Source organism: Budorcas taxicolor, chromosome 14 (assembly GCF_023091745.1).
Source record: "Budorcas taxicolor isolate Tak-1 chromosome 14, Takin1.1, whole genome shotgun sequence".
Classification (NCBI taxonomy): Eukaryota; Metazoa; Chordata; class Mammalia; order Artiodactyla; family Bovidae; genus Budorcas; species Budorcas taxicolor.
This window is the reverse complement of record NC_068923.1, coordinates 34,030,809-34,050,698: the sequence shown is the minus strand read 5'-3', so window position 1 is coordinate 34,050,698 and position 19,890 is coordinate 34,030,809. Positions and strand designations below refer to the sequence as shown.

At 42.4% G+C, this 19,890-nt stretch overlaps 1 protein-coding gene across 1 annotated transcript in view; it reads right to left on the bottom strand.

The window, feature by feature from the left end:
• SNTG1 (syntrophin gamma 1) overlaps positions 1-19,890 on the bottom strand; it is a 260,259-nt gene that overhangs the window by 67,006 nt on the left and 173,363 nt on the right. The window contains exons 10-11 of the mRNA XM_052651830.1: positions 11,613-11,743; positions 4,363-4,492 (exon numbers count right to left, since the gene is read on the bottom strand). Coding sequence (XP_052507790.1) covers positions 4,363-4,492; positions 11,613-11,743 — 261 coding nt within the window. The remainder of the gene's footprint in view (positions 1-4,362; positions 4,493-11,612; positions 11,744-19,890) is intronic.

Sequence of the window (19,890 nt, the reverse complement as noted above, 5' to 3'; positions counted from 1 at the left end):
AATGAAAGCACACAGTGTCCCGGCCGTGGGCTGGGTTGCAGGCCCTGGGCACCTGGGTTTCAGGCGTGCGGGGGTGTTTGATTGGCCTGCACTGGTCACAGGTGAAGAGAGCAGGTTCTATCGTTGTGGAGTCGTTAGTCAGGCTTCCTACGGAGGGGACAGGCAGTGTTTATAGTTAGAGCCTGGGCCCTCAGGACGCCTGAGGCCACCTCTGCTCTCTCAAGCTTGGCTTCTCAGGGACACTCATCAAGCAACAGCAAACTGGAAGTGATTGCTATATGATTTCCGCTGGCCCTTCATCTGCACTGAGCTCACCGTCTGCCTCCTCTTCCACACAACACCTGGTGCTGAGAGTGGGAATGTCTCCCCCTGCCCCCTAGGGCTGATCAGAGCCCTCAGTGAATCTCTGAAACCAGGCAGTCCCCAGGAGGTGAGGGTCACAGGTGAAGGGAGGGGCCTGGTGCAGGGAACAAGCAGCGGCTGGTGAATGGTCCATGCGTTTGAGCTGCTCAGGCTTCTCGTAACACACTGTCCACTCTTCACCAGGTGTGACCTCCCTCTTCAGGGCCCTAGTGCTCACTGGGTGTCCAGTGGTTCATCTAGTGAGCAGGTTCTCTGCTAGCCGGTGTCCTCTGCCCTTGACATGCACTGGACAGCATGTGTCCCCACACTCCTGTGGGGTCTCCAAGAGCTCTGGTCCCAGGAGGGTCAGCTCCTGAAACCAGCCTCAGCAGGGCGGGAGAAGGGTGGGTGGGTTGGGGCAAGGCCCTGGGCACTCCCTGGGAGCTTTGAGGTCCCTGGAACATGGGAGACTGGGGAGCTTGGGCTGGAAGAACAGAGAAAGACTGAGGCCCAAAGAGAAGGAACTAAGGCCAAGCAGGCAGAGGCCAGCTGGCTAGGGGGCAGCTCCTTGGAAACTTCCCAAGAAAACTGCCCATTTGCTTATGACTACAATTGTCAGTTAACATCAAAGCAAAGGGTCTGGATTGTGCAACAAAATTACCAGCTAATTTTTTCCAACCTAAAAATTTATTGAAACTTCCCAGGTGTTTCAGTGGTTGGACTTTGCCTTCTAATGCAGGGGTTGTGGGTTCAATCCCTAGTTGGGGAGCTAAGATCCCACATGCCTTTTGGCCAAAAAAACCAGAACATAAAACAAGCAATATCGTAACAAATTCAATGAAGACTTAACAAATGGTTCACATAAAAAAAATCTTTAAATAAAAATAAAATTGTTTAAAAGCTTTTTCTGGTGAGTAGCTTTCTACCAGATAAAGTAGGTTAGTTATTTTATTGAAATCCCCCCAACACAACTTGCCAAAATAAACTCTAATCATGTAAAAAGCACAGCATGATTAAGAAAACACACTTGTGGTATATTGCTAGCCTTCCCCTTGCTCTTATCCTGACTTGACTTTCTGTCCCTGCCCTGTCTGATCCCACTCCCCATGGTCCACATAGAGTTGATGCCTGCATGACTGAAGTTCATATTTGACGTGTGAGGAGAAACAATGGTGAAAACAAGACACTGCCCAAAAGTGCATCCAAGGACTTGGGAACGCCAGCTGCTATAGAAGGAAGAAAACGTCTCCCTCGGTGACACCACGCCTGTCAGAATCTCACTCTGCAACCTCTGATCATAGCTTCAGGCCTTTCTGGTAAATCTCCTTTCAGTTAGGTTTTATTTTGTTATGACTTTCAATTCACCTACGAGCTTTGTTGAGTCTTTCTAAGGCGGCAGACACAATAGAAGTTTTTCCTTCAGTTCTTCAAAACCAACAGTATTATGGAAAAAAATTCTCTTTTCAGCTTGCAAGTGTTTGCCATCTAAAATAGCAGAACTCTATGGATTAAACATGACTCCCAAATGACCCTTTTTTTGGCTCCTGCAGGTAAATGGGTAAAATAAAGGAAGATGGCTGAAATACAGCCTGCAGGAACTCAAATGACTGATGAGATGTGTGTGTGTGTGTGTGTGCATGTATGTATGTGTATATGTGTGAATCCTGAAGGACTGTGATCATTCCACAAAAATCACAGGGCTGCTGGTTGTTCATGCATTTTTTTTAGAATTAATATGTTTTAACTATTAAACAATGTAGTAGATACTGTCAGCTATCTGACTCAAAAGCCGTTTACAGTCTTCTCTTCTTGGTCATCCCACCATAAACAGTACAAAAGGTAGAGACTAGCCACCCATTCCCAGAATTGTCATGGGGCTGAGTCAGGAGGAGGAGAAGTGAGCATTATTAGTCTAGTAAAGAGTTTCTGGAAAATTTTATCTTATCTTGATAAAAAAAGGAGAGATGTAGCTGGCACTACATATCCTTCTTCCCTTTCTTTCCTGTTCTGAACACTGAAGTGATGTTTGTAACTGTTGCAACCCTTCTGTGATCATGAGGCAGCAAACTCAAGGTAAAAGCCAATACTCTAGGAGTAGTGGGTAACAGTAGCAATAATGTGTGGACAGAGAATGGGTTCTGGGTAGACAGTAGCTTCCAAGAAATGCTGCCATCCATGACTCTCTTCATTTGGGAAAAAAACCCACTATTTACTCCTTTGAGATCTCTCTAACTTGTTATTGAGAGCATTCTCATTGATAAAAACATTTGGGGAAGAGAGTCTATCCTTTTTCTCATAATGAAATATGATTATGTATTTTGAAAATCTCACATATGCAACCATACATCCTCATTTAATATCACTGATTTTCAATGAACCCTTAAGAATAGAAGCATATTGCATAAATATTTGTATTTATCTATATGCAAAGACACACACATAAGTGATACATTTCAAGTACCACATTCCATTCTGATAAAGGGAACACACGCATAGGACATATGTGGAAGAATTTAGACCAGAAGAGATTCATTTGTGTTAACAGGTAACCTTAGTAGAAATGTCACATGAAATTCTCTCTGCTTATCAATCAGGATCTATTTCAGTGCTGAAGCAGTAAAAAGTGATTGGAAAGGTTAGATTCATGAAATTCTGGCTGAGAGAGAGCTCTGCCTTTTATTTGCTTCCTTCTGTCTCTTTTAAAGATGAAGGACTGAGGGGTAGGTCTTCGGTTGCCAGAAATCAGAGCTGCTTAATGGTCTAGTCACCACTAGACATTTATTTTAGCTCAGCTTGTCCTGTGTGATTCACATTCTGGTATCCACACAGCCATTCTTCAGAAAATGAAGAATCTCAAATGACAACCGGACAAAACAGAGATGTGCAGCGTCACACACAATGAGCGAAACTATAGGGCCATTTATCAGCAGTTTTGGATTAAATCATGAAATTTAGAGTGCCGCTGCAGAAAGGAGAAGTGCCACTGTTTCAGCATCATTTCAGGGCCAGAATGGCTGAAGCACTTCTTCATTTAGCCCTTGCAAAGACGGAGGCTAACAGCATTCATTTAAGAAGAGGAGCTTAAAGTCCAGCTCAGAGCTGGTGCAGGGAGACCTGGGCTCCACACCGAGTCCCCTGACACTGCAGCTCAGCTTCTCTCCTGGCAAAAATATCACTGCAAAGGCAATCGGCTTGAATCCCCTTTTCCTGATCACAGGAGAGTGTGTTTGAAGTTACACTTCCATGGGTCCTTTCATGGTCCCTCCATGGGTCCTCCTTCACATCCGTCCTGTCCTTCTCCCTCCCCTGTATGTGATATTCACAGGCTTCCAACCATGCCCACTGAGGCTGTGAGAAACACATACCCTCCCTTGCCACCCGAAGACAGTCCCTGTCCAGGTGCTTTAGCTCAGCAGTTATTGCACAACTTTTCTTGTGATATTATTACAAGTGAGTTATTCTGAAAAGATCTAGGGGCTCAAATAATATTGTAGGCTGCTTTGCAAGTGGACAAACTAGTAAACATATAGATGTATAGATATATAGGTAGACAAATTCATATATATACATGGATTATAGATGCTGATGGATGGATGATATATATAGACAGACTGTATAGAGATATGAAATGTAAGGTAGATGGATGCATATATACATATATAAAAATATAGGTGGATCATATATATATACATACATATATATATATACAGATATAGATATTTAGTGCTTACATGTTAAATATCTATTTTCAGTTATTTAACTAATGTAGATGTTACAATGTTTGTGAGTGGAAATTTAGGTGTAAATACTGTTGTACTGATACACTGGACTAAAACACTCAAGATAGAGTGGCTTTCTTTGAGCAAGTATGATCCACTTTAATAATAGCTCTTATGGTGGGTGTGCAGTGGTCCATTCCTAGCAGAAGACCATACAGCTGATGGAGTTAACTTGTATACTGAAGAGGTTCACTGAGGCAGGTGGAGGAGCTTTCCCAGCATTCCTGGAACCACTACTTACGTTGTGCTTTGTGAGGCTGGAAATGTTGGTGGCTATTGCTTGCAGCCACTCCCCGCAGTCCTCCGCGGAGAGGCACTGGATGACCCCGCTGCAGACCCCGTCCACGGCGGTGACTTGGAAGGCGTTCTGTCTGTGGAGACATCAGAGCAAATCAGACCAAGACATCATCTCGGGTGTCTGTGTGCAACTTGAGATAGCTGTCTGCTCAAAAGCTCTTCTTGCAGACCACATAAATGCAGCTTCAAATTCCTCTTTCCTTATATCTTAAAAAATCTGTTATTACATGGAACACGAAAGATGAACCCAGCTTCCCAGCTGGCACTAATGGTAAAGAACCTACCTGCCAAGGCAGGAGCCATAAGAGACGTGGGTTTGATTCCTGGGTTGGGAAGATCCCCTAGAGGAGGGCATGCAACCCACTTCAGTACTCATGCCTGGAGAATCCCATGGACAGAGGAGCCTGGTGGGCTATGGTCCATAGTGTTGCAAAGAGTTGGACACGACTAAGCAATATAGCACACATGCATACAAATATGAACCCAGATGACACACAACTTTGAATTAAAGCATCTTGAGACACAAATAAGTTTGGAGAAAGTTGGAGATGTACAATATATTACGTAAATGGAAGCCTGTCAAAGACATTTGACAGGGATTATCCCTGTTCCCTGAATATCATAAAGTTATGCATAGATGTGTATCCATTATTTTGGCTACCATCTCCTCTTGACATTTTTTCAGTGCATTTCTGATGGAAAGATCGCATGAACACCCCGCACCCAGATACTGAGCATCATTTAAAACTCTCATGCTGTCATGAGCTGAAGCACTATCTCAGCTGTTCATCTAGCTGTTTGTCTTCTCAGGGATGGTTTTGGACAAGGGTCCACAGCCCTTCACGTCTAAATATTCACGCTGTAAATTTATGTGGATGTTTGCATTTCAATAACAACCACGCTCTCCTTAAAAGTGCTCTGGCCAGACTGAATATCTCTATTGTCTTTTCTTGAGTTTTTGTTGTTGTTAGAGAAAATTAAATAATGCTATCCTAAGTTGTTTACAAAAGTGCTGTTGAGTTTAAAGCAGCTTTCCGCAGCTTTAATTACTTACTTTTATTTTTCTGTTTCAAGTTCTTGCATGTTTCAATATAAGCTTAATGGAGAGGAATAGATAAAAATCCCAAAATGAATGGAAAGTAGCCAAATGCCTCATGCTTGAAAATTACTCTGTGGTCCAACACAATACACTTCAGAAAATGCACAAACTATCTTTAAATCCCAGCCAGTTTTGAAGCAATAGACAAATGATGTAGTTCAGCATTCCAAAGGCTATGTAAATAGTGTACATTTATATGTTTTTCTCCAATTAAATTGCTTTTTTGTCTCTTCTGAATTTTGTTAAGTAGGTGTTTGTGGATATTGCACATATTTCAATTTCAAAAATAAAGACACTCCAGCCAGCAATTATCTGCCTCGGCTTCATCATGAGGGTGGTGTCTCTCCTATCCCATGAGACTGGTCCAGACCTCAGAACCGGACACACTCTAGAAACTTTCACACTGAAGGCCCTTTGGATCCACATTATTAATATTTTTAGAGACATTTGTTCTGATAAACTTGACCAAGCACTTTCAACTGATTATGGGAAAGTGTTCAAATATTCTTTTTTATTTGCTCTGAAAAACACATGAAAAGTCCGAGAGGGAGCAACTATTGTCTGTCTCTTTGAAATAATGTTCTTTTGAATTTGTGACAAGAAAAAAACAGGCACAGCACAAAAAGAATACTGTAACTTCCTGTGACTTTCTCAACTTTAATTTTGATATTCACTAGTGAGTAAGACATTTAAGATATGCAGACAGAAGCTCAACTATCCATGGAAAATGGGAACTAATTTGAGTTAGCAACAACGTTTCTTTCTGCTTTCTGATTATCATAACCGTTGCTTCATGTTCCGTAAATTAAAGCACGTCTTGAACATATTTGTCCTCTCTGCTGTAAATGAATCATGGCAGCTGGGTATTTTTAGCTGATTAGAGTTGATGCACATAGAGGAAACCCACAACCCACGCAATCTCACATGGCACACAGTCTCCACAGTCATTTACAAGGATTAGCCTCTATAAACCCAGGCTTATACACTAATATATACCAAATTTACATTCTGTTTCCACTTTTTAGGTTATTTGTTGGAAGCCCTTTCATGAATATAAGTGAAATATTTCAACAGTTTCTTTGATTACATACAACCTCTTACAAAATAAATAGGTTATCAAGATATTAGCCTGGGCCCTGTTTCTACTGCTGCTATTGAATAAATAAGAGTACCGGCACATTAGTCCACTTAGTTGTGCCCCAATTTCCCCTAACAGAGAATGAGGGGAACATACTTTACAGATTCAACAAATATTTATGGAGTAACTGGTGGGACCCAAATCCTCTCATTGATCACTGAAGCACTGAGAAAGAACTGCCAACGTGTGACCCTGAGGCGATATTTAAGAGAGTTTGGTGAGCATGAGTCACCCAGCACTTAGCCAGAGCCCCAAGGCTGTGCTGATATTTGTGCTTCTAGAAAATGGAATTCTTTGGGTCAAGATAATCAGTAATGGTAAAAAAAAAGAAAGAAAAACAAAGTTTGTTTTTTTCAGCTTGCTTGATCATATACTTTCTGAAATCAGTAAACTACACTACCCACCGGAGAAGGCAATGGCACCCCACTCCAGTACTCTTGCCTGGAAAATCCTAAGGATGGAGGAGCCTGGAAGGCTTGCAGTCCATGGGGTCGCGAAGAGTTAGACACAACTGAGCGACTTCACTTTGACTTTTCACTTTCATGCATTGGAGAAGGAAATGGCAACCCACTCCAGTGTTCTTGCCTGGAGAATCCCAGGGACGGGGGAGCCTGGTGGGCTGCCGTCTATGAGGTAGCACAGAGTCAGACACGACTGAAGCGCCTTAGCAGCAGCAGCAGCAGCAGCAGCACACTACCCACTAAGTAGGGCTTCCCAGGTGGTGCTAGTGGTAAAGAACCTGCCTCCCAATGCAGGAGACATAAGAGATGTGGATTCGATCTCTGGGTCCAGAAGATCCCCTGGAGGAGGGCATGGCAACCCACTCCAGTATTCTTGCCTGGAGAAGAGGATCCCATGGACACAGGATCCTGGCAGGCTACGGTCCATGGGGTCACAAAGAGCCAGACACGACTGAAGTGACTTAGCATACACATGCACCTGCTAAGCTAGCATTGAGGTATTGGAAAATATGAAAATTTAACAACATTTGTGGTAGTCTTGATGATTCCTAGATTAAATTATGATTCTTTGTACACACACACAGATACACACACATACACACTTGCTCAAAAAAAAACCCCACAATGACAAGATTACAGTTAGATAATTTGAACTTTTTTCCACTTTCCACTCAATATTGTTTTCTATTTTTCTAATGATTCTTGATCACTACTCTGGCAACAAAAGTTATGCTCAAATGTTGCTAAATTTCAAAGTAGTTTTTTCCATTTAAACTACAAATTTATTCTTCCCTTGCATGAAAAATTCATAAATAATTAATTGTCAATATGCATATACATCAATATATACAATTCTTATTTACACAGTTAGTAATTCATGTTTGCGTTCATTGTTCATCACGTGCCACATGCAGGCACATGCAGGAGAAGTTTACTTTGTGAGGAGTGAGGAGGAGAAGGCGGTGGTGGAGGGGCATTGCAAGCAGGAGGGAGAGTCGCAGAGCCTTAGCTGCACCAGTCTGGAGTGGCTGGACGGCCTTGTCTAGGAGGGGTTAGTGGGACTGTGGGAAAGCAGGCAGAGTTGGACAGGGCAGAAGAGTGAACATCATGGAAGGAACTTCAAGTCTACGGGAACCGCGGCTGAACCTCCATGGAGAACCTCATAGTCAGATTTGTGTGCACTAAGTAGAATGACCGGCAAATACAAGCTGATGTGGGACTGAAATGCACATGTGTGAGTGGGAGAGAAAGTAAACTTTAGCTCAAGGATATTGCAAAGGCTGTGGACCAATGAGAGCTTCCTATAAAGGAAAATGAGGGAGCAGGGTCTGGGGTCCACCTGGATGGATGGCTTATACGGGGGATAGGAGAAAAAGCACACCTTTAGACAGGAGGTGATTCCTCCAAAAACAAACAGCAGCAGCATGAAGGCATGATGGGCTTAGAGGAATGGGGGCTGTATGGAAATTAATCTGTTTCTCAGTCTATTCAGGATTTCTATTCTATAGTTAATACAATGACACAATTTCTTCTCCTTAATAACCTTCCCATTCTAATCTCCTGACACTGAAATGTTCTGCAATATTATGATACTTCAGAATTGAACTGAAACACATATTTCCAAGTCATTATTATACACTGAACATAAACTGTCTTATTATTGATAAAATGTTATGATGTTTTCATTCATATTTACACAATAGATATGACAGTAACACAACTTTGTTGCAATTAAATATTAGAGGTATTATATCACCAAAGTTTAAATTATGGGCCTTGGAAAGACCAACCAACATATAACATCCTGGGTTTTGATCCCAGTTCAACAATTTTGTATGTTTGTCATCATGGGCCACTAATTTATCTTTTCTTTTTTATTGAGCTCCTTCAGGGAAAGAAGCAAACGCAACATCTTGCATATAGACATTAAATCGATATTTATTGAGTGAATGAGTGAACAGTAAATTAGCTCTTGAATCTGAATTGTTGTGCAATCCACTCAGAAGAGTGTTGTGTTTATAACTGCTTATTACTGTCATAGTCACTGAGTGTAATTAATTCAACTTCTAAAAGCTGTTGATGTGTTGAGGTGTCATAAAAATAAAAATGGAAGAAGTATCTAGATTCATACAATTTCCTTTGTCTCATAAATTTTTTTAGCTAAACATTTCTACATAATTTAACTACAAAAGATTTTTTAAGTAAAAAGAACAAATATACACAATAAAAGCACCATTAATAGAAATATTTTAAAACTTCTTAAAGCAGAAGACAAATAGATCCAAAAGAAACAAATAAACAGAAACAGATTAAAAGTAGGACATGCTTGAATAACAGTTATCTGAAAACAAAAAAAATATCTTGAGGAATTTAAGATACATATATAATTCAACCTTGAATATTCATTGGAAGGACTGATGCTGAAGGTGAATCTCTAATATTTTGGCCACCTGATGCAAAGGGCCGAGTCACTGGCAAAGACTCTGATGCTGGGAAAGACTGAGGGCAGGAGGAGAAGGAGGTGACAGAGGATGAAATGGTTGAATGGCATTGGTGACTCAAGGGACATGAGTTTGAGCAAACTCTGGGAGATGGCGAAGGACAGGGAAGCCTGGTGTGCTGCAGTTCATAGAGCTGCAAAGAGCTGGACATGAGTAAGCGACTGAACAACAACAACAACAACAACAATATAATTCAAATATCTTCAGAAATATGCACAAAGATAAGAAAGAAATAAAGGAATTAGTTAAGGTGTTTTAAGTTTCTAGAATTTCCTGAAAGAGGTAAAATTAGTAAGTTGTACTGGTGGTGGTTTAGTTGCTAAGTCGTGTTTATGACTCTTGCAACTCCATGGACTATAGCCCACCAGGCTCCTCTGTCGATGAGGTTCTCTAGGCAAGAATACTGGAGTGGGCTGCCATTTCCTTCTCCAAAATAAGTTGCATTAAACACTAATAAATAGTGCATGGTGGTCTGAGTATTGGTGCCACACCTCCTAGTAACATTTTGAAATCCCAGTGACCAACATGGTGGTGCCAAGAGGAGATGCTGAAGCCACGAGGGTCAAGGCCTCATGCACAAGATCAGTAGTTCGTAAAAGAGTCTCTGGAGTGACCCCTGGCCCCGCCCCAAGGGAGGACAGAGGAGAAGACAGTGGGCACAAACTAGGAGTGGTCTTCATCAAAGAACATGAGGACTCAGCCATGACCTGGATGCCTTAAACCAAGGCTTCCAGCACCCAGAGCTGTAAGAAACCATTTCTGTTGTTTGCTGTGAGTATTGGGGCTTCCCAGGTGGCACAGTGGTAAAGTACCCACCTGCCAAGGCAGGAGACACAGGTTAGATCCATGGGTTGGGAAGATCCCCTGGAAGAGGTAATGGCAAACCACTCCAGTATTCTTGCCTGGAGAATCCCAGGGACAGAGAAGCCTGGTGGGATGACAATCCATGAGGTCACAAAAGAGTCTGACACGACTAAGTGACTAGAGAACACCAACTGCTATTATTATCTGCCATATTTTGTCATAGCATCCTGGAAGGACTAAGACATATGGTGTAATGGTTAGACAATAACTAAAACCAAATAAAAGGTGTATAGATAGTGATATAATAGAGGGAATATTAAAAATTTAAATATTTAATTACTTTGAAAATTAAAAATAAGTTCAAAAAAAAGAATAGAAAAACTAGCGTGTTGATACAAAGGACTTTTTTTCTTGAATATATACAAAACTCTCAAATCTCAACGGTAAAAAATAAAACGGTAAAAAATACGTACGTAAAGCCAATTACTAAATAATCAAGAAACAAAGAGATATTTCACCAAAGAGGATTTCCTGCGATAAAAACGCACATGGAAAGATGCTCAACATTATTAGGACACACAAATTCAGGTCATGTGACACAGTGTACCCACACCTTACATCAATAAGAAGGCTAAAGTGGAAGATGGCAGCAACTCTAACCTAAGTCTGCAGCTGCTGGGCTGAGTGAGGTGACCCGAGGAGGGGCTGCTAGACTCTTTACCCTCTTCCCACACTGACCGCTCTGGCTCACAGGGACCTCCGGCCCCACTCCACCTGTTCTCCCAAAGATGGCGTGAGGTGGCGGGCGGGGGCTGACTGCCCTCAGCTTCCCCTCCATCCCTGCCTCTTTGAGCAGGTTCCACGGAGAGCTGGGGTTTCACCACTAACTGCAGCAACAGCACAGTGTCCACGGCCACAGCCATCCACCCTCCTTGGTGGCAGCAAGGCCGGCCCAACCATGGAGCGGAGGCCCCCCGAGGGGAATGGCCACAGGGGTGGAGCTGGTGTCTGAGGGTTCCCAGGGCTCGGTCAGCAGGGCTGAGAAGCGAGCCAAGCCCACGCCCACCATTTGCACTGTGGTGTGTTTGCTACCTGGCCCTCTTCCCACTTTTGGAAGCGCACTGAACAAGGAATCACAGTCCAGTCACCAGCCAGACTCCAGGCCTCGCTGTTGGCGCCGGTGGAACTCACCGGCTCAGGTCAGTCCCGGGCAGGTACTGGGAGAACCGTGAGTGCAGCAGCGGGATGAGTCTCAGGTCGCACCACCGCTTCTCCCACCGCAGCCCTGGGGACGCGGGCCACGATGAGCAGGACAGCGTGTCCTGAAAGGAAAACAGACTTTCAGCATCTGGCCACAAACCCCTTCCACCATAGGGCTATTTCCCCCTAAGCAATCCAAAGATAGGGATAGAATACCATGGGATATCCATATTGACTGGCAGTGAAATTACATTTGCTAATGTCTCCATTAATGGAATCCTATAAGAAAGTGAGGAGGGGATCGTTGAGATGAAAAATCATAGTGAAAAACATATGAAAATAATGGGTCAGGAGCTGGAAGTAAAAATAAAATTGGGACAAGTGAATCCATTCAAGAATGCAAAGATAGGTCAAAACTGTAACTGTGATGAACTAGTAGGTAACAAAAAAATAAGTTCAATTAGCAAGTATTTTCTATCTGTGAAGCACAAAACATTATAAGGGCTTGTGATTCATTGGTTAGTTAAAAATATTTTGAATAGAAAGAATATTCCTCTAAAACAACTCTCAAACAGTACTCAAGGAAATCATTGTCAATTTATTTAACTTTATGTTTATAAGATGTTCGTATTTTCTTGTATCGTTTTAAAGTTATGTTATGATAACCACTACTGGTTTGAAATTCCATGTATTTTAAATTCCATGAAAAGTCTGTGTTTTTTTCCTTTTGTACAGAGAAGACATACATTTGAATAAAATTTGAGCTTTTCAGTGGGTGTTGATCAGTGTTTGTTTCATTTTCTTTCACTGTTAGATTTCTCCTTGGCTCTGGTACAGGAAATGATGCTGGTGCGTAGGTTGTCCTGGGTTCTACCAGCCAAGGCTCAGTTTGATCAGAGAGCTGTTTGATCAGAGAGCTGATTTCTCTCTAGTCTAGAGATTCTCTGTGTATAGATGCGTGCTTAGTCATGTCCGATTCTTTGTGTCCCCATGGACTGTAGCCCACCATGCTCCTCTGTTCATGGGATTTCCCAGATAAGAATTCTCTCATTCTTGAGTGATGATACTAGGAGTTCAATATTGAACTTCTGTGAGTCTAGATATTATTAACCTTTTCTTCTGGTATTAATTTCTTCAAAATTGCTTATGGCAAAAAAAAAAAATCTTCCATTATTTTCACTAAAGGTTGAGTGCTCTCTGGTATTACTATGTTAATTGTCAACAGTTGTGCCAGTGAAAGTCCATGAAATCCTTGGAGCAGTTTGGAGCACCTGGAAGGGAGGTCTGGCTTAGACGGTCAAGAGGCCCCTTTGGTGTCCAGTCTCTCAAGCACTCAGCCTTTGTGCAGGATGGTCACGTTCAGGGCTTCCATGGTGACTGAGATGCAGAGACCCAGGGTTCACATCAACCATCCCCTTTCTCCTCCTGTCAAATGTCACAGACATTCAGCATGTGGTCCAGGTGAGGCACCATGGGGAGAGGGCTGAGACTCCCATTAGAATGAAACCACCTGGGTTCAGAATCATGCTTCCCCAACTGATGAGTCCTGGGAGAGTCACTCACCAAGTCTGTGCACCCATGCATCTGTCTCCAAAGTCATGGCTGTCACCAAGGAAACCCACAACTCCTCCTAAGTCTTTTCTGCACAGGGGTACTTGAAACTACCATCCTATGTGATATCCTGGGGAAAACAGATGTGGTTTCCTTGGTCAGGCTGGACCTGAACAAGCAGCCCAGAGAAGCGAGCAGCAGAAACCCACTTGTGGGCTTTTGCTTGAGGCCCCACCTGGGAGGCTGTGCAGTCAGGCATTGACCAGAGGCCCCCATCTGGTCAGCAGCAGTGTCAGGATCCACTCGGACCTATATCTCTCTGACTCTACAGCCAACGTGTGGCCCAGAGCCCAACATGTAACATTCATAATCAGAGCTGAAATGATGGAAAGAATGACTCAGATTTTTGTCTTGATTATTTCACAATTCTGCACAGTTATTTCAGGCAAATTATTTACAGATGGACCCTTGTTGTTCATGAAAAGCACTCCTCTCACTCCATTGTTCCTTGAACAAATGGACAGAAAAAGTAAAAGAACATAAAAGACATAAGAAATGGAATATGGAGAATGAAATCACCATAGGAGAGGGTGATAAGCTTTACCAATTACATTTTATAGACCTCGTGTACTGGCAGGTATGAAAATACAAATGACCTTTGACCCTTCTTGATATAGCGCCTCAACCTGGAGTCTTTAAGTATCAAAGTTAAAAAATGTCACTTCCTCATACATTTCTTTCTCATAAAAAATATGTTATAAATCCCACTTCAGCTATTGAAATGATCAAGGTTAGTGCATTTCATTTTACAGATCTGTTATTCACAGTGAAATATCTGGTGTCTTTTGAAAATTATTTACACTTATTGCTTAAATTATGACAGTAGAATATAAATTTACTTTCTAGTCTTTTTCTGTAACAACTGCCAGAATTATTTTAAATTGCATACAAATGATCTAACAACACAAAGATTTTTATGGTTTTAAGGCCCATAACTAACTTTCAAAACATTTATTCTTCAATGTCAAGAATGTTGTTTCCTATAATACTAATAGCACAAATGGGAAAAGTAGCATTAACAGTCTTTGCTCTAAAATAAACTCTTGCCTGACTTCAGACTATACTACAAAGCTACAGTCATCAAGATGGTATGGTACTGGCAGAAAGACAGAAATATAGATCAATGGAACAAAATAGAAAGCCCAGAGGTAAATCCACACACCTATGGACATCTTATCTTTGACAAAGGAGGCAAAAATATACAATGGAGAAAAGACAATCTCTTTTAACAAATAGTGCTGGGAAAACTGGTCAGCTACCTGTAAAAGAATGAAACTAGAACACTTTCTAACACCACACACAAAAATAAACTCAAAATGGATTAAAGATCTAAAGGTAGGACCAGAAACTATAAAACTCTTAGAGGAAAACATAGGCAAAACACTCTTTGACATAAGTTACAGCAAGATCCTCTATGACCCACCTCTCACAGTAATGGAAATACAAGCAAAAAGATCTAATTAAACTTAAAAGCTTTTGTATAATGAAGGAAACTATAATAAAGGTGAAAAGACACCCTTCAGAACAGGAGAAAATAATAGCAAACAAAGCAACTGACAAAGAATTAATCTTAAAAATATGTAAGGAACTTACGCAGCTCAATACCAGAAAAATAAACGACCCAATCAAAAATGGACCAAAGAACTAAACAGACATTTCTCCAAAGAAGACATACAGATGGCTAACAAACACATGAAAAGATGCTCAACATCACTCATTTTCAGAGAAACACAAATCAAAAGCACATATGAGGTACCATCTCACGCTGGTCAGAATGGCTGCTATCAAAAAGTCTACAAACAATAATTGCTGGAGAGGGTGTAGAGAAAAGGGAACCCTCTTATACTGTTGTTGGGAATGCAAACTAGTACAGTCACTAAGGAGAACAATGTGGAGATTCCTTAAAGAAACTGGAAATAGAACTGCCATATGACCCAGAAATCCCGCTACTGGCCATACACATTGAGCAAACCAGAATTGAAAGAGACACATGTACCTCAGTGTATATTACAGCACTGTTTACAATAGCTAGGACATGGAAGCAACCTAGATGTCCATCCACAGACGAGTGGATAAGAAAGCTTTGGTACATATATACAATGGAATATTACTTAGCTGTTAAAAAAAAACACATTTGAATCAGTACTAACATGGTGGGTGAAACTGGAGCCTATTATACAGAGTGAAGTCAGAAAGGAAAACAGCAATACAGAATATTAATGCATATATACGGAATTTAGAAAGAGGGTAATGACAACCCTATATGTGAGATAGCAAAAGAGACACAGATATAAAGAACAGACTTTCGGACTCTGTGAGAGAAGGCGAGGGTGGGATGATTTGAGAGAATAGCATTGAAACCTGTATATTATCATATGTAAAAGAGATGACCAGTCCAAGTTTGATGCATGAAACAGGACACTCAAAGCTGGTGCACTGGGACAACCCAGAGGGTGGGCATGGGGAGGGAGGTGGGAGGGGGCTTCGGGATTGGGGACACACACACACCCGTGGCTGATTCATGTCAATGTATGGCAAGAACCACCACAATATTGTAAAGTAATTAGCCTACAATTAAAATTAATTAATTAAAAAATAAACTCTTTTTACAAAATGTAACGCATTTCAAGGTATATTCCCATTCAAGATCTCAAAAACAATGATCAGGCCAAAGTAGAAATGCATACAGAGCAAAAGTGTGCTGTGTCAGTTACTCAGTCATGTCCGACTCTTTGTGACCCCATGTCCACCAGGCTCCTCTATCCATATGATTTTCCAGGCAAGAGCACTGGAGTGTGTTGCCATTTTCTTCTTCAACGGATCATCCTAACCCAGGGATCAAACCCCCATCTCCTACATTGACAGGCGGGTTCTTTACCATCTGAGCCACCAGGGAAGCCCATATAGGGCAAAATTCAGATCCAAATTTTGTTAAGGACTTGGCATAGAAAGCACTGATTAAAGGTGAATAATGAGACTGTTTCTCAGAATCTGGTGAGCTAGTTGCCTGGGTTTAAGCCTCCTGGTAAGCACAAGGCAAACTCTCTCTTCACCTTGATGAGCAAACTGGGAGAATCTCGTGTGTCCTAAAATTAGTGACCTCAAGTCCTTGGGAGGACTAGGCTATACTGTTACGTAAGGCAGTGGAGTGATGTTAACATATCATACGATGTTATTTTCTCATATGTTTCAAATGTTGTCTTAAATACATAAGCAATGTTTCAGGAAACTCAAACAGCATCTGCTTACACAAAACTTGCTTCAGAAAATAAATATAGTGCAGGAACTGAACACAGCATCCCTGGGCTGGGACAGAAGTGAGGACTAGACACGGCAAGGACTGATGCTCCTCCTAGGGACCTGACTCCACGATGCACGTTCCAGGAACAAGTGCCACAAGGCGCCCTGCTGTCCAGGCTCCCAGGTACCTCATTATCAGTGACAAGTCAGAAGGACACAAGCCCCTAATCTTATGAATTTCTGAGTAGACCATCCTCCACCCCCCAAACCGGCCACCAAGTCTGCATGATCCACTAATTCCTGAGCGGCCTCAAGTTTGGTATGAAGTCTTCCAATTCTGGTTTATTTAAATTAAGTCAGATGTTCAAAGTCTGTAGCAGACCTTTCTCTGATATTAGGGTACTAATGTCCACTGTTCTTTTTCTGCTAATGTTACAGTTTATTTCACGCATTTGCATATAGATTTGAGGTTTAAACTTTATTGGGTCAGGAACCATAATTAACTGTTTCCCATGGCACCTAAACAGATTCCCACATGGTAGGTTCTCAGTAAATATCCATTTGATTGAGATGCAATGCAATTATTGTCTTTACTTTTATTTACTTTAATTTATATGTGTCTTGATTCTTTTTGTCTAAAACATCGCAAGTGCTATTAACACTTTTAAAGATTCTTGCATGCACGTGTGTGATAAGTCATTTCAGTCGTATCTGACTGTTTGCAACCCTGTGTACTGTAGCCCACCAGGCTTCCCTGTCCATAGGATTCTCCAGGCAAGACTATTGGAGTGGATTGCTATGCTCTCCTCCAGGGAATCTTCCCGACCCAGGAATCGAGCCCTCATCTCTTACCTCTCCTGCTTGACAGACAGCTTTGCTACTATTAGTGCCACCTCAGTTCAGTTCAGTTCAGTCGCTCAGTCATGTCTGACTCTTTGCGACCCCATGAATCGCAGCACGCCAGGCCTCCCTGTCCATCACCATCTCCCGGAGTTCACTCAGACTCACAACCATCAAATCAGTGATGCCATCCAGCCATCTCATCCTCGGTCGTCCCCTTCTCCTCCTGCCCCCAATCCCTCCCAGCATCAGAGTCTTTTCCAATGAGTCAACTCTTCACATGAGGTGGCCAAAGTACTGGAGTTTCAGCTTCAGCATCATTCCTTCCAAAGAAATCCCAGTGTTGATCTCCTTCAGAATGGACTGGTTGGATCTCCTTGCAGTCCAAGGGACTCTCAAGAGTCTTCTCCAACACCACAGTTCAAAAGCATCAATTCTTAAGCGCTCAGCCTTCTTCACAGTCCAACTCTCACATCCATACATGACCACAGGAAAAACCATAGCCTTGAATAGATGGACCTTAGTCGGCAAAGTAATGTCTCTGCTTTTGAATATACTATCTAGGTTGGTCATAACTTTTTTTCCAAGGAGTAAGCGTCTTTTAATTTCATGGCTGCAATCACCACCTGCAGTGATTTTGGAGCCCCCCAAAATAAAGTCTGACACTGTTTCCACTGTTTCCCCATCTATTTCCCATGGAGCGATGGGACCGGATGTCATGATCTTCGTTTTCTGAATGTTGAGCTTTAAGCCAACTTTTTCACTCTCCTCTTTCACTTTCATCAAGAGGCTTTTGAGTTCCTCTTCACTTTCTGCCATAAGGGTGGTGTCATCTGCATATCTGAGGTTATTGATATTTCTCCTGGCAATCTTGATTCCAGCTTGTGGTTCTTCCAGTCCAGCGTTTCTCATGATGTACTCTGCATATAAGTTAAATAAGCCCTAAAGATCCTTAGCAAAGTCAAACAATGTTCAATTCAATGCTAAAAATGGAGATCAAACATGCCTCTTGAAGTGGAAAGACATAACTCAGAAAGAAAAGTTTATGATGATGGAGTTTTTAAAGATTTGACAATTGGATTTATTTGGAACAGTTGTGCTGTGGAACTGCTGAGTGGTTTCCTTACTGCAGTCAGATCTTTGTAAGGAAGGCATTGACTCAAGCACCACACTCAGGCACAAGTGGTGAACTCAAGTCCACAGACACTGCTGTGTATGTAATGGGAAGAGAATAAAGCAGCCTGAATGGCTCCCACCCACCGACCTTCCTCTCTCCCTCTCCTTTTTACAGAGGGGTCCCCGGGTATGGGGCAGGGACTAGAATAACATGTCACTCTGCGTGTTCAGCTCTGCAGAAGAACAGCTCTTCCCCGCTCTCAGGAGAGAGAGAAAGGAGGCTCTGATGTGACGGGACAGATGGGGGAGGTCTCCAGAGAAAGGGGATGAGGAGGGAACCTGGCAGGATGTGAGCTCCTGACGGGCGGGGTGGACACCGTATCGCCTGCCTGCCAAGGCTGGAGGGCTGCTCCGTGCCCCATCTCTGCGTCCTTGGCTGCAGCCACAGTGGGGACGGGGCGCTGAGCCTTGATTCCAGGCAGAGGGTCCTTTCAGAGGGGAGACGGTCGACTCACAAGTGTGGGGGTCAAGGCACCACCCGTGAAAGGACCCGAAAGACAGCAGAGGTGTCACGAGCATGTTGACCGCAGGGATGGATGAGAGCACGCAGGAGGTGGAGGCTGGGCTGCAGCGGCGAGATGGAGCTGACGGGCGCGCGGACCGACGCCTGTATTCACTTCATACACATGCGCTCATTGTTTGAGTCACTCAGACCTTGCCGCCTGCTGAAGACCACATTTTAGATATTATCCACCGTGTGACAGTTACTTCTCTGGTGACAGAGGTGAGAGAGGGCAGTGAAGTACCAGATGTGGTTGGTTTACTCTTGCAGAGACAACCCTGGTGGTGCCAATGGTTCCTCTTTCAAAACAAAAAAGGCAAAGGAAAAGGACTGGGAGCCTGCTGGACTTGGCTGAGACTGATGCTCTGTGGTTCAGTGCATTGAGGCCAGAGGCATGAAGATGCTCAGAAGGAGGACTTTGAAGTGAAATGCCACAGTGAAGTCAAGAATTTCCAATGGGGAGTGAACCATACAGGTCAGAGGGAGCTCTATGTCGTATGCATCCTAATACTTGGAACAGAAAAAGAAAACTCTGCATAAGTGAGCTCTGCGTCTCTTCACGTTTGTGAGCACAGGGGTAGCTGATCATCTTATATTTACCCGGAAGGATTCGTTTTGTCTTTAGAATGTGTGCATGTTTCAAAGGGTGAAATACAAGGAAGTTCAAAATATTTCTAAAAGAAAAAGAACTCCAAAGTACAGGTGGAAAATAAAAATCAGCACTTTATTCATGTGTATAAAACCAATATGCTGATTTTATCAATTATTAACATCCCTCACATTTTATACAATGTGTAGATTAGATTTTCATCTTTATCATTTTGCATTAATTCCCTGGTGTGTGTGAAGGTGGCTAAGAAATCCTAATATATCACAAATTATATAGCTACTTTTTGTGAA